Raw genomic sequence first — 14,881 nt, 5'->3', positions numbered from 1 at the left:
TGTTGCTGCTAAATGAAGCGAGCGTGTTTGAGTGGAGGCTAAACGCTGACCCCCACTCACAAAGGGTTAACAGGCTCCAGGATGGGGCTGTAGGTTACTGTCAGGGTGTTTACAGTGGATATGGCTCATCTGTAAGTGTTGACTGTCATGTTCGAACACGCTCCAAACCTCAGGATCTCTGGGTTAATCACATCCGACGGAGTGGGCGTCATCTGACGGTGAGGTAGCGGTCATGCGTGGCAGGGCACTGTGTGTGTGTGTCTCCTCCCTTTAGCAGCGTGGGGAACGGGGATGGGTGACAGTTAGGAGACACGGGATGGGTGGCATGCAGAAGTAAAAGCTCCTGTCACATTCTGAGCTCATGAGAGCCGGACATCTCTGAGAAGCGGGGGATAGGAAGTGACAGGTAAGAGAGAGGTGAGCAGGAGATGATGTGTCCACTGTCACTTTCCACACGGCTCATAACAGCTCACAGTGCTGCCCTTTGGCCCTCCTTGCCATGGACTCCTTTAGCCTTGCTCTGCTCCCAAACACACCGGTCTCCATGAAGATGGAAGCCAAACCTGCACGAACCCATGGCGGTGGCAAAGCTCAACGAGTCAATCAAAACCAGTGATCCACAAAAGTTGTTTCAAAGTTAGCAAGGACAACTTTTTTTCCAGAAATCACAAGCCACATTCACAACCATTGTACAAAGAGTGTGATTGTTAAAGACTTACATTATCTGGTAGAAATGTAATTTTGTGCAACAGCCTCTAACCAATTAACTGAGAAACTAAAAATGACAGCTCTGATAAGGAAATATTACCCTCAAATCAACCAGTTCTTTGACAACTATTGGTCTCCAAGTGCATAGGCTAATCCCAAAATGCAGGGGTACGCGCACACACACATATCACAAAGAAAGGGCATGGGTTTTTGTACACAGTAGATCTGACAGATTTCATATAATTAATAGATTTATTAAATAAAGTACACATTCGCCAAGGTCCTTCCCCTTTGTTTAGAAACAGGACCAGCACTTTTGACAAGACAAGAAGATTGCTTAAGGCTGTTGCATAAAACTACCCCCATTCTCTCGGTCTGTGGCCTCATGCTACTCAATGCCTCCTCTCCATTCCGCACCCCCCCAGGCAACATCGAGAGTACTGAATAGGCATCAATTATTCAAATTAGGGCTCCAACTGACAAAAAGCCAGTTCCAGCAATCTCTCACGTTTATACGTGGTGATTACTTAGAGAGGCTAATCATTACTGTTCTAATTTGCTAAATTACTGAGCAAAGAGAGAAAGCACATATATTAGCATTTATCACAGGGGAAGTCAAGCAGGGGTTATTTGAGGTAAGTGGGAAACTATTAGCCGTAAGAGAACAGTAAGTAGGGAACATAGTGGAGCTGTTAAGCCGACAAGTGGCCAAGGTATGCTGCTCATATCGGACTAAATACAATAAACTAATAACTTGTGCCTTTGAGATGGATACGTGTTAGTGTTAAACATCCTGAAAATATGATTCTATTTGATTATAACTATTTGTTGGATGTGAAACATTTTCTGGATGCAAAGACCTTAGATATTTAGTTCAATCTAAATGATACAACTCAACCATATATGGTTTAAGAAATTGTGAGTGGAAATGAATCATGATCAACAACAAAAAAGAGAGAAAACAAGTAGGGAGAAAAGGGAACAATTATCATTACCTATTAAAAGCTGATGCAGAACCTATAATTATTTTCTAATCATATTATGCTCTGATGCAGAGTTGAAAGCTAAGTAGTAATTTGTGAGAGTCTCTGTACACGTTCTCCCTCCTTCTCAAATAATTGAGAAAAGTGGCCCAACATAGCCCCTACAAAGAAGAAGCCAAACCGGGTGGTTACTATTATGGTACTGTCAAGTCCCTTTGCAAGACTCGTCTTTACAATTCACTAAAGCCACCAGTTTCTCTTTGACTTATTATTTTAGCCAGGACACAGATAAAATCCTTGATTTCTGAGAGGAGAAATCCTGAAATAATAGGTATACACGCTTTTCTATATGTGCATGACAGCCTATGCATGAAAAAAAAGGTATTTGTCGCATGCGCAGAATATACAACAGGGGTAGACTTTACCGTGAAATGCTTACTTACGAGCCCTTTCCCAACAACGCAAAGTCAAAACATAAGAACATTTTCAAATAAAAATAGATAACAAAAATGAGACCATATACAAGGACACCCGGTACTGAGTCAAAGTTAACATACACTTAGGTTGGAATCATTAAAACTCGTTTTACAACCACTCCACAAATTTCTTGTTAACAAACGATCAAACGGTCAGTTAGGACATCTACTTTGTGCATGACACAAGTCATTTTTCCAACAATTGTTTACAAACAGATTATTTCACATATACACTGTATCACAATTCCAGTGGGTCAGAAGTTTACATACACTAAGTTGACTGTGCCTTTAAACAGCTTGGAAAATTCCAGAAAATTATGTAATGGCTTTAGAAGCTTCTGATAGGCTAATTTACATTATTTGAGTCAATTGGAGGTGTACCTGTGGATGTATTTCAAGGCCTACCTTCAAACTCAGTGCCTCTTTGCTTGACATCATTGGGAAATCTAAAGAAATCAACCAAGTCTGGTTCATCCTTGGGAGCAATTTCCAAACACCTGAAGGTACAACGTTCATTTGTACAGACAATAGTACGCAAGTATAAACACCATGGGACCATGCAGCCGTCATACCGCCCAGGAAGGAGACACGTTCTTTCTACTTGAGATGAACGTACTTTGGTGCGAAAAGTGCAAATAAACCCCAGAACAACAGCAAAGGACCTTGTGAAGATGCTGGAGAAAACAGGTACAAAAGTATCTATATCCACAATAAAACGAGTCCTATATCGACATAACCTGAAAGGCCGCTCAACAAGGAAGAAGCCACTGCTCCAAAACTGCCATAAAAAGCCAGACTACGGTTTGCAACTGCACATGGGGACAAAGATCACACTTTTTGAAGAAATGCGACCATCGTTATACAGTGACCATCATTATGTTTGGAGGGAAAAGGAGGAGGCTTGCAAGCTAAAGAACACCATCCCAACTGTAAAACACGGGGGTGGCAGCATCATGTTGTGGGGGTGCTTTGCTGCAGGAGGGACTGGTGCACTTCACAAAATAGATGGCATCATGAGGGTGGAAAATTATGTGGATATATTGAAGCAACATCTCAAGACATCAGTCGGGAAGTTAAATCTTGGTCGCAAACGGGTCTTCCCAATGGACATTGACCCAAAGCATACTTCCAAAGTTATGGCAAAATTGCTTAAGGACAACAAAGCCGTGACCTCAATCCTATAGAACATTTGTGGGCAGAACTGAAAAAGCATGTACAAGCAAGGAGGCCTACAAATCTGACTCAGTTACACCAGCTTGGTCAGGAGGAATGGCCAAAAAATCCCCCAACTTATTGTGGGAAGCTTGTGGAAGGCTACCTGAAACGTTTGACCAAAGTTAAACAATTTAAAGGCAATAATACCAAATACTAATTGAGTGTATGCAAACTTCTGACCCACTGGGAATGTGATGAAAGAAATAAAAGCTGAAATAAATCATTCTCTCTACTATTATTCTGACATTTCACATTCTTAAAATAAAGTGGTGATCCTAACTGACCTAAGACAGGGAATTGTTACTAGGATTAAATGTCAGGAATTGTGAAAAACTGAGTTTAAATGTATTTGGCTAAGGTGTATGTAAACGTCTGACTGTAAGTGTGAAATGCCTTTGTTCGTCATTTATCTCGGTGGGAACGAAGCCTTCTCGGAAAGTTGTTGGCCTTCCAGCTGTATGGCCCTGATTGTCCGAAAGGGATCTGCCTTTCCCGTCTTCTGTTGTTGTTCACTCTGGAAGATAACCAGCCATGCCGACGATTCCCATTGGTGATGAGCGTAGTAGGATAGTCTCACTTAGATTTGCTTTTCTCAATATCTGACTTAAGACAGCTAATCAGCTATACCAGTGATTGTCTGAGGTGAGTTTCTCACCTCTTCCTCCTCGTGTTGGTATTCAGGATTCGGACCAGGATGGACATGAGCTACAGCTACATTAAAATATGTAGCTCTCGCCTCACGTTTCCTGGTCTAATGTTCACTTCGTTACAAAGGCTTTTTATGTACTCTGGCCAAAAGGGGTGTTCCGTCATGCTGACAAGCTCTCTGACCTCACTCGGGGCGTGGCTATTTACTGTGCAAAGGATACGATTAGAAGTGATCTCTTATGACTCCTAAAATCACATTCCACTCTTAACCAGTTGCATCTCTAGGGGCGCTATTTCATTTTTGGATAAAAAACGTTCCCGTTTTAAGCGCGATATTTTGTCACGAAAAGATGCTCGACTATGCATATTCTTGACAGTTTTGGAAAGAAAACACTCTGAAGTTTCAGAATCTGCAAAGATTTTGTCTGTAAGCTCTGTTTTCTAATGTCTCCTTATATGGCTGTGAATGCGACAGGAATAAACTTAGACCTTCTGCCGTTTCCCCAAGATTTCGGCAGCATTGTGACGTATTTGTAGGCATATCATTGGAAGATTGGCCAGAAGAGACTACATTTTCCAGGGGTCCGCCCGGTGTCCTTTGTCTAAATTTGTGCGTAATCTTCAGGTGCGGGCATTTTCTCCTGGGATTCAGGAGAGAAAGCACACTTCCACGAACGATATATCATCGAAGAGATATGTGAAAAACACCTTGAGGATTGATTCTAAACAACGTTTGCCATGTTTTCAGTCGATATTATGGAGTTAATTTGGAAAAAAGTTCGCGTTTTGAGGACTGAATTTTCGTTTTTTTTTGGTAGCCAAATGTGATGTACAAAACGGAGCTATTTCTAATACACAAATAATCTTTTTGGAAAAACTGAGCATCTGCTATCTAACTGAGAGTCTCCTCATTGAAAACATCTGAAGTTCTTCAAAGGTAAATTATTTTATTTGAAGGCTTTTATGTTTTTGTTGAAATGTTGCGTGCTGGATGCTAACGCTAATGCTAACGCTAAATGCTAACGCTAAATGCTACGCTAGCTAGCTACTTTTACACAAATGATTGTTTTCCTATGGTTGAGAAGCATATTTTGAAAATCTGAGATGACAGTGTTGTTTACAAAAGGCTAAGCTTGAGAGATGGCATATTTATTTCATTTCATTTGCGATTTTCATGAATAGTTAACGTTGTGTTATGCTAATGAGCTTGCTGATAGATTTACACAATCCTGGATACAGGGGTTTTTTCATAGCTAAACGTGACGCAGAAAACGGAGCGATTTGTCCTAAACAAATAATCTTTCAGGAAAAACTGAACATTTGCTATCTGAGAGTCTCCTCATTGAAAACATCTGAAGTTCTTCAAAGGTAAATGATTTTATTTGAATGCTTTTCTGTTTTTTTGTGTAAATGTTGCCAGCTGAATGCTAATGCTAAATGCTACGCTAAATGCTACGTTAGCCATCAATACTGTTACACAAATGCTTGTTTTGCAATGGTTGAGAAGCATATTTTGAAAATCTGAGATGACAGTGTTGTTAACAAAAGGCTAAGCTTGAGAGCTAGCATATTTATTTCATTTCATTTGCGATTTTCATGAATAGTTAACGTTGCGTTATGGTAATGAGCTTGAGTCTGTATTCACGATCCCGGATCCGGGATGGGGAGATCAGAAAGGTTAACAGAAATACTTTCCTCATTTTTCATATTATATGTACAACATATCGGATGGAAACTTGACATATAAAGGGGGTATTCTTTCCAAGTTACAGTATTTGGTCCATAGTTTTTAATAACATCACAAAATGAAAAACAACATGACATTAATTGTCTCCATCTCCCCACTGACCATTTCTCACATTCCCCATGTTAGAATTATTGTTCCATTATCCACTTTTGGATGTTAGAACTTTGGGTGGCAAAATTGTCTGTGTCAAAGGCATTCCTTTAGTTGATACCAAAGGGTAAAGAGAGCGTTCTCTCCTGCTTAATTTACGACCGAGTGTGAACGGTCGACCATCCATCAGCTCTACCTCCCCTCTGTGGGAGAGAGAGAGAGGCCTGGTTACTGTTACCCTCCCACCAGTCTGATCTGACCCATTCTGATCCTCACAGGACAGTCACCTCCCAGACCAAGGCCCTTCTCCCCCGATTGCTCAGTTTGGCCATGCGGCCAGCTCTAGGGAGAGTCTTGGTGGTTCCAAACTTCTTCAATTTAAGAACGATGGGCCACTGTGTTCTTGGGGACCTTCAATTTCTTTTGCTAACCTTCCCCAGATCTGTGCCTCGACACAATCCTGTCTCGGAGCTCTACGGATAATTCCTTCGACCTCATGGCTTGGTTTTAGCTCTGACATGTACTGTCATCTGTGGGACCTTATATAGACAGGTGTGTGCCTATCCAAATCATGGTGGATAAGGATAAGCAATGGAAATAGGATGCACCTGAGCTCAATTTCAAGTCTCATAGCAAAGGGTCTGAATATTTATGTAAATAAGGTTTTTCTGTATAAGAAAAATAAAATAATAATAACAATGTTTCCGCTTTGTCATTATGGGGTATAGTGTGTAGATTGATGAGATTATTTAACAAAAAAAATCATTTTAGAAAAAGGCTGTAACGTAACAAAATGAGGAAAAAGGGAATGGGTCTGAATACTTTCCAAATGCACTGTCTGTGTGTAGGGGCAATGAATGGAAGTGTGTGAACAACATCGAGTCGTTTTACGAGTTATTGATATTGTTTTCTTGACACTGACCATCTGAAGCTCCGGAGACAACATTTCAGTTAATCAAACAGTAAAAGCAAAAACCTGTAGCTGATGTAGTACAACAGTATACTACACTTTTGTAACTTGTTCGTGGAGCTTGTCAATGTATGTACCTGTTGCCATGAATGTGGGAGGCGCAGAAAGCATAGCTGTAATGCAGTAGGGTGGGGTCGACCAGGACGTTGTTCCCAGAGTACTCCATCAGGTCCTGGAGGTAGCTGAGGTGGCGGTGGCAGCCCCTCACACCGTAGCGGGCGCAGTACTCATCCAGCACAAACACCTGACCTGGACTGAACCATCCCTGTGGACACAAACAGAAGACAGGCTAGAGAGGACAGCTTTGAGTTATTGGGGAGCCTGCCACAGATGTTCTCTGACTGGAATCTGTTGAAAACAATTGATAGATAATTACGGCTTCTTTTTTGGGGGGCGGAGATTGGAATTCCGAACTACTTACACACATTTGAATTTACTTGTAAAAGGATGGGAGCAGATAAGTAGGGGGAAGAATAAAGGGATTTGGCATGTGTAGGGCTGATGTGGGTATCGAACCATGATCCCCACCGCAGCAAGGGATGTACAGTGCATTCAGAAAGTATTCATACCCCTTCACTTTCACATTTTGTTACATTACAGCCTTATTCTAAAATGGATTAAATTGTTTCCCCCCCCCTCAATCTACGCACAATACCCCATAATGACAAAGCAAAAATAGTTTTTTTTTGTTGAAATGTTTGCTAATTTATACAAAATTTAAAATTTACATAAGTATTCAGACCCTTTACTCATTACTTTGTTGAAGTACCGTCGGCAGAGATTACAGCCTTCTTGTGTATAACGCTACAAGCTTGGCACACCTGTATTTGGGGAGTTTGTCCTATTCTTCTCCTATTAAGCTCTGTCAGGTTGGATGGGGAGTGTTGCAGCACAGTTATTTTCAGGTCTCTCCAGAGATGTTAGATCGGGTTGAAGTCCGGGCTCTGGCTGGGCCACTCAAGGACATTCAGAGACTTGTTCCGAAGCCATTCCTGCATTGTCTTGGCTGAGTGCTTTGGGTCGTTGTCCTGTTGGAAGGGGAACCGCTCTGGAGCAGGGTTTCATCAAAAATCTCTCTGTAATTTGCTCCATCTTTGCCTCGATCCTGACTAGTCTCCCAGTCCCTGGTGCTGAAAAACATCCCCACAGCATGATGCTGCCACCACCAAGCTTCACCGTAGGGAGTGTGCCAGGTTTCCTCCAGACGTAACGCTTGGCATTCAGGCCAAAGATTTCATCAGACCAGAGAATATTGTTTGTCATGGTCTGAGAGTCTTTAGATGCCTTTTGGCAAACTCCAAGTGGGCTATGATGTGCCTTTTACTGAGGAGTAGCTTCCACTCAGTTATGCCGGGCGGCCAGCTCTAGGAAGAGTCTTGGTAGTTTCAAACATCTTCCATTTAAGAATGATGGAGGCCACTGCGTTATTGGGGACCCTCAATGATGCATACATTTTTTGGTACCCTTCCCCAGATCTGTGGCTGGACACAATCCTGTCTCGGAGCTCTACGGACAATTCCTTCGACATCATGGCTTGGTTTTTCCTCTGACAAGCACGGTCAACTGTGGAACTTTATATAGACAGGTGTGTGCCTTTCCAAATCATGTCCAATCAATTGAATTAACCACAGGTGGACTCCAATAAAGGCAATCTATGAGTTTAAAGCAGGAGCCTTGACAGAAGCTCAAGTATCACTGTAAATAGAGCATACAGCTAAGATACAACCCTCTGCAATAAGCTGTTAAAGGAAAGATTCACCCATATTGAATGTTATATTGTTTTTGTGCATCTCTGAGAGATGTTATATTGATTCCCTGGGTCATTTCATGTTTTCATGTGTATCCGAACTATTGCTGTTCAAGCAGGCAGAAATTTGGCCGGTATGACGCAGCATTGCGATAAAGCAGCTCTCAATACACTGGAAGTTAATAGGAAAACGGCTTTTCGATTGCGAAATTGTCTATCATACATGTCAGATTTCTATACTGATCATATTTTTGGAATATTCCTACCTCGAGAAATGTGTAATTTAGCAGAGCGTCTACCACATTTCTCCTATTTGTCTGCCTCTTTAGTCCAGGGTGCATTGCATGGTGCCGTTGCATGGCCATTACGAATGTCAGACTCCACTCTGTGAGGCACATCGATCTGCAGGTTGAACATGGTGAGATTCTAGACTAAATTGATTGTGCAGTTTGTTCAGGCAATAATGTAGCTAACTAGCTACTTCACATGCTGATATTGACTTTGGTATTATTGTGTGTACCTAGTGCACATTTGCTAGCTAGCTACCTAGCCAGCCAGCCAGCCAGCCCATAGAGACAATGGCAGTGGGTTTTGTAGTTGACTTGAGCTGCAACAGATTTTCACGTTGCTACCAACCTTACCAACGACAAAATAAAACATTTGTTCACAAAAAATTGTGTTCTCACATATGAGTGTTATTTAACACTGTAAATTATAAGAATTAGTGGATTTCAGTGGATTTATTTATTTAAAGAGAAACTCCCAGACTATTTCCAACAAATAAACAAAGGAGCGCAAGGTTAACAACAAACAATTAATTCATTGGCAAAAAAATGTCACGCGTGAAATAGGAAGTTTGGAGCGATCTGAAATCCTGGAACATTCATTAGTTCATTCATCCTGCGCATAATAACAAAATTAGGCATGAATCTTACAAACCTAATTAAGACTCCTCTCGGAAGGAATATTAACAAATTAGCACCTCCGCTGAGCAGTCGCCCACGACAACGCCAATAGATCCCTGGCATAGTAACCGAGACTCTTTGGGTGGCTATGGTTTGATTTGGGAGCAACCCAGACATGCGCAATACTGTGCCCCCTGTCTGGGTTTGGCTAGTTTCTATTTCCACATTAATGATGCTCTTGATATACTTTTACATGGAAGGCTGAATAAATATAAAATACTTTTTTCATATTTTCTCTCAGAAACAACAACATGCCGATGGATACAAATGATAATATGCTGCCCACGCCGCTCGTGTCGCATTGCAAAATAAATGTACACATATATGTTAGTCAATCATTGCACCCACAATGCTCACGTGCGTCAATGAGCGTCTGCGCAGCCAGGCGCTAAAATAGAACTTGGTTCTATTTGTGATGCTTGACACACTGCAAGTCCCGCCTCTCCCATCTCCTCATTGATTTTGAGGAGCATATACCCACGTGGATGATTGAAAGATGAACTGAGGTCCACACTCCAGTCCAGTTGGTGGTGGTAATGCACCTTAACGTTGGTTGCCAACCGCCATATAAAGTCCAAAAAAGAAGAAGCATGAAGGAGGAGAGATTACTAGAAAATAACTTGGTTTACCCTTTTATCTGTGGATTAATTGTCGGAGTAGAAGAGTATGTGCATTTCAGGTAAAATAACATCTCAATGTTTATATCCCAGGACAAGTTAGCTAGCAACAGCAAGCTAGCTAGTTAAATAGCCATAAATGTTTAATGCTTTTTGACATGTCTCCAAATTAATATAGTTGGTTCAGAGTTATTTTTGATATTTCAACCTGCGTGTCCTGATTGCGTCTGGTGTGGCTAGACAAAATCCCTGCGGACACGCGCGGTCTGGTCTGCATGTAAGCGGCTCCAATTCTTGATCTTCCTCATGCTGAAAATAAAAGCAACCTTGAGCCATCCTGATAGGGACTGGGATATAATAGGATTCCTTCATGTCTTAATGTACTGGCAGACTCTTTGTACAGTCAATCAAAACAGGCTCCACTAAGACAGTTGGATATGACCTGACTAGGAGGCATTCAGCACACATTTCCTTTTAGGCATTCTTTCTTTCATTTCCTTTTCTATCGCTCTGTCACTCCTACCTCTCCAATTCTCCCTCCCCCTTTAGTTATTCATTCTCTCTTTCTCCCTCTCTCCATCTGAATCGTTCCCTCTCTCTCTATCTGAATCATTGTCTCTCTCTTTCTCCCTCTCTCCATCTGAATCGTTCTCTCTCTCTCTCTATGAATCGTTGTCTCTCTCTTTTTCCCTCTCTCCATAAGAATCGTTCTCTATTTCTCTGTTGGATCTATTAATATCACACTACAAAAGAATACAGCCGAGCGCCCTGCAGCCTGGCAGCATGTGACAAGATGTTCCACTGTGACAAACAGATGGCCCACTCAAGTCTTGGCGCTGACCGCTCAATTAGCCATTAACAAGCTGACTGCCTCGTTAGCTCTCTCTAACGAACATGGTTCCTGTGTGCTGAGTGACAGGAGATCTGCTTGGCCTGGTCTTGGTCAACTCTGTGTCATAGCTCTTGTAAATGTGACCCCTCGCAAAATGGAACCAGCTAGAATTAAAGTTGTTGTATCACTTTTTGAAAAACCTAATCTGTTGAACATAGGCTGTTGTGTGCACATTTATATATATATATTTTTTATTTATTTAATTTTGACCTTTATTTAACCAGGTAAGCTAGCTGAGAACAAGTTCTCCTTTACAACTGCAACCTGGCCAAGATAAAGCAAAGCAGTGCGACACAAACAACAACACAGAGTTACACATGGAATAAACAAGCGTACAGTCAATAACACAACAGAAAAAAATAATATATATATACAGTGTGTGCAAATGGCATGAGGTAGGCAATAAATATGTCATAGTAGCGAAATTATGACAATTTAGCAGATTAACACAAGTGATAAATGAGGAGATGATGATGTGCAGGTAGAGACACTGGTGTGCATAAGAGCAGAAAAGTAAATAAAAACAATATGGTGATGATGTAGGTAGATTGGGTGGGCTATTTCCAGATGGACTATGTACAGCTGCAGCGATCGGTTAGCTGCTCAGATAGCTGATGTTTAAAGTTAGTGAGGGAAATAGAAGTCTACAGCTTCAGCGATTTTTGCAATTCGTTCCAGTCACTGGCAGCAGAGAACTGGAAGGAAAGGCGGCCAAAGGAGGTGTTGGCTTTGGGGATGACCAGTGAGATATACCTGCTGTAGCGCGTGCTACAGGTGGGTGTTGTTATTGTGACCAGTGAGCTGAGATAAGGCGGAGCTTTACCTAGCATAGACTTATAGATGACCTGGAGCCAGTGGGTCTGGCGACGAATATATAGCAAGGGCCAGCCGACGAGAGCGTACAGGTCGTAGTGATGGGTGGTATAAGGGGTTTTGGTAACAAAACGGATGGCACTGTGATAGACTGCATACAGTTTGCTGAGTAGAGTATTGGAAGCTATTTTGTAGATGTCATCGCCGATGTCGAGGATCGGTAGAATAGTCAGTTTTTCTAGGGTAAGTTTGGCGGCGTGAGTGAAGGAGGCTTTGTTGCAAAATAGAAAGCCGACTCTAGAGTGCGGGCAGCGAACGGCTGAAAAGCATGAGTTTGGTTTTACAAGCATTTAAGAGCAGTTGGAGGCCACAGAAGGAGTGTTGTATGGCATTGAAGCTCATTTGGAGGTTAGTTAACATAGTGTCCAAAGAAGGGCCAGATGTATACAGAATGGTGTCATCTGCATAGAGGTGGATCAGGGAATCACCCGCAGCAAGAGCGACATTATTGATATATACAGAGAAAAGAGTCGGCCCGAGAATTTAACCCTGTGGTACCCCCATAGAGACTGCCAGAGGTCCGGACAACAGGCCCTACGATTTGACACACTGAACTATGTCTGCAAAGTAGTTGGTGAACCAGTCGAGGCAGTCATTTGAGAAACTTAGGCTATTGAGTTTGCCGATAAGAATACGGTGATTGACAAAGTCGAAAGCCTTGGACAGGTTGACGAAGACACCCGTGACCAGCTCGGAAACCGGATTGCACAGCGGAGAAGGTTTTGTGGGATTCGAAATGGTCAGTGATCTGTTTATTAACTTGGCTTTCGAATAAAAATTGCAGAAACAAATAGGAAGGAGGGAGATGTTGATTTTAAAAAAAGTTTTACTTAACAATGTACATTTTATTTGCTTTAGATTAGAACGACCATGTACACCATTTTAACCAAGAGTCCATGATATTGGTGTATTACTTTCCGTCAAAATCAAATTATTCAATAAATGTATGTAATCTTTTTTTTTAAAACACTGCTTCATGTCACTAGATGATGAACTGCTCATTTACATTATGACAGCTACAGTTGACTTACAGCGCCCTCAGAAAGTGTTCACACCCTTTGACTTTTTCCCAAAAGAATTGCATTACTGCCTGAATTTAAAATATATATTTTTTTGTCACTGGACTTCTCACAATACCCCATAATGTCAAAGTCTAATTATATTTTGCAATTTTCTTTATAAATTCATAAAAAATGAAAAGCTGAAATGTCTGGAGTCAATAAGTATTCAACCCCTTTGTTATGGCAAGCCTAAATACATTCAGGAGTAAATATTTGCTTAATAAGTTACATGGACTTAATAATAGTGCAATACTAGTGTTTAACATGATTTTTGACTACCTCATCATAACCCACACATCTGTAAGGTCCATCAGTCGAGCAGTGAATATCAACCACAAAGACCAGGGAGGTTTTCCAATGCCTCGCAAAGAAGGGCACCTATTGGTAGATGAAAATATTTTTTTAAAACACACCCATTGAATATCCCTTTGAGCATAGTGAAGTTATTAATTACACTTTGGATGGTGTATCAATACACCCAGTCACTACAAAAATACAGGCATCCTCAGTTGCCAGAGAGGAAGGAAACCCCTCTGGGATTTCACCATTAGGCCAATAGTGACTTTAAAACAGTTACAGAGAAGGAAGCCTGTACATAATAGATCCTGTTAGCAACAAGGCACTAAAGTAATACAGAAAAAAATGTGGCAACGCAATTCACTTTTTGTCCTGAATACAAAGAAAGTGTATTGTCCGGCAAATCCAATAGTGTTGGCTGCATCATGTTATGGGTATGCTCATAATCATTAAGGACTGAGGAGTTTTTCAGGATACAAATGTAAAGGAATGGAGCTAAGGACAGGCAAAATCCTAGAGGAAAACCTGGTTCAGTCTGCTTTCTACCAGACTCAAGATGGCGTAGCAGTAGGACGTGTTGTCGTGTCCCTTGTATATATCGTTTGTTTTCGTTTCGTTTTCGTTTTTTTTCTTCACATATCTTTAAAACTTTTTGCTGAACCTCAACTTCTTCTAAATACTCTCCTGCAACCCGCCTCACCCAACGTAGCTTTTTTCCTAAAGTATTTATATTTACTTCGGATCTGGAACCCCTCAACTGAAGCTAGCCAACTAGCCAACTAACTACCAGCTTCAGCAAAACATTGCTAGCGGTCTTCAGCTAACCGGTCAGCTAACCGGTCATCAGCTAACCTTTAGCTCGGAAAGCTCTCGCCAGTTCGAACAACGCGACTCTAACCAGAGCATAACGGACCTATCTATTATTTTATTTTTATTTTTCACCCCCGGATTCCCATCGCAAACGGAACATTTTGAGCTCCTGGGCTACAATATCCAGACCCACGACCGGTCCATTGATGTCACCGCATGAAGAGGAATAAACAGACTCCCCCCATCGCGACGTCCCCAAAGGCTAACTCTCTAGCCCTTGCTATCTCCTTGCTTGCAAATTCGGCCTGCTAACTGCTAGCTTGTTTAGCCCGGTCCGCTAACTGCTACCGTGTTTAGCACCGTCTACTAACTGTTAGCTTGTTAGCACAGGCCTGCTAACCATCTGAATCGCCGCGTCCCAAACACTCACTGAACCCATATTTACTTTCTATCCCTTTTCGATTTTTAATTTGTTTATACCTTCCGGTAACCTGCCTCACCCAATGTGATACGGAACCGCTATTATCTTTACATTTTTAGAACACACTCAAGAACCTTCAGAACTTAACCATCTAATTGGCTACAATCTATTTAGTCATTGTTAGTTTTCTAACCTGGATAACACTCGCCAGTCCAGCTTCCCTGCCCCATCCACCGCTGCCCCTTGGACACTGATCACTTGGCTACATAGCTGATGCATGCTGGACTGTCCATTAATCACGGTAATCCATTCTGCTTGTTTATGTTTTATCTGTCGGCCCCAGCCGCACTTAGGCTCTGTG

At 41.7% G+C, this 14,881-nt stretch overlaps 1 protein-coding gene across 1 annotated transcript in view; it reads right to left on the bottom strand.

The window, feature by feature from the left end:
* Window positions 1–14,881, bottom strand: part of LOC110501720 (calcium-dependent secretion activator 2) — a 192,099-nt gene that overhangs the window by 79,115 nt on the left and 98,103 nt on the right. The window contains exon 11 of the mRNA XM_090203751.1: window positions 6,915–7,102. Within this exon, the coding sequence (XP_090059877.1) occupies window positions 6,915–7,102 (188 nt within the window). The remainder of the gene's footprint in view (window positions 1–6,914; window positions 7,103–14,881) is intronic.

Source organism: Oncorhynchus mykiss, chromosome 2 (genome assembly GCF_057628025.1).
Source record: "Oncorhynchus mykiss isolate SJ-2025 chromosome 2, ASM5762802v1, whole genome shotgun sequence".
In the NCBI taxonomy this organism is placed as follows: domain Eukaryota; kingdom Metazoa; phylum Chordata; class Actinopteri; order Salmoniformes; family Salmonidae; genus Oncorhynchus; species Oncorhynchus mykiss.
This window is presented reverse-complemented; position numbering and strand designations above follow the sequence as displayed.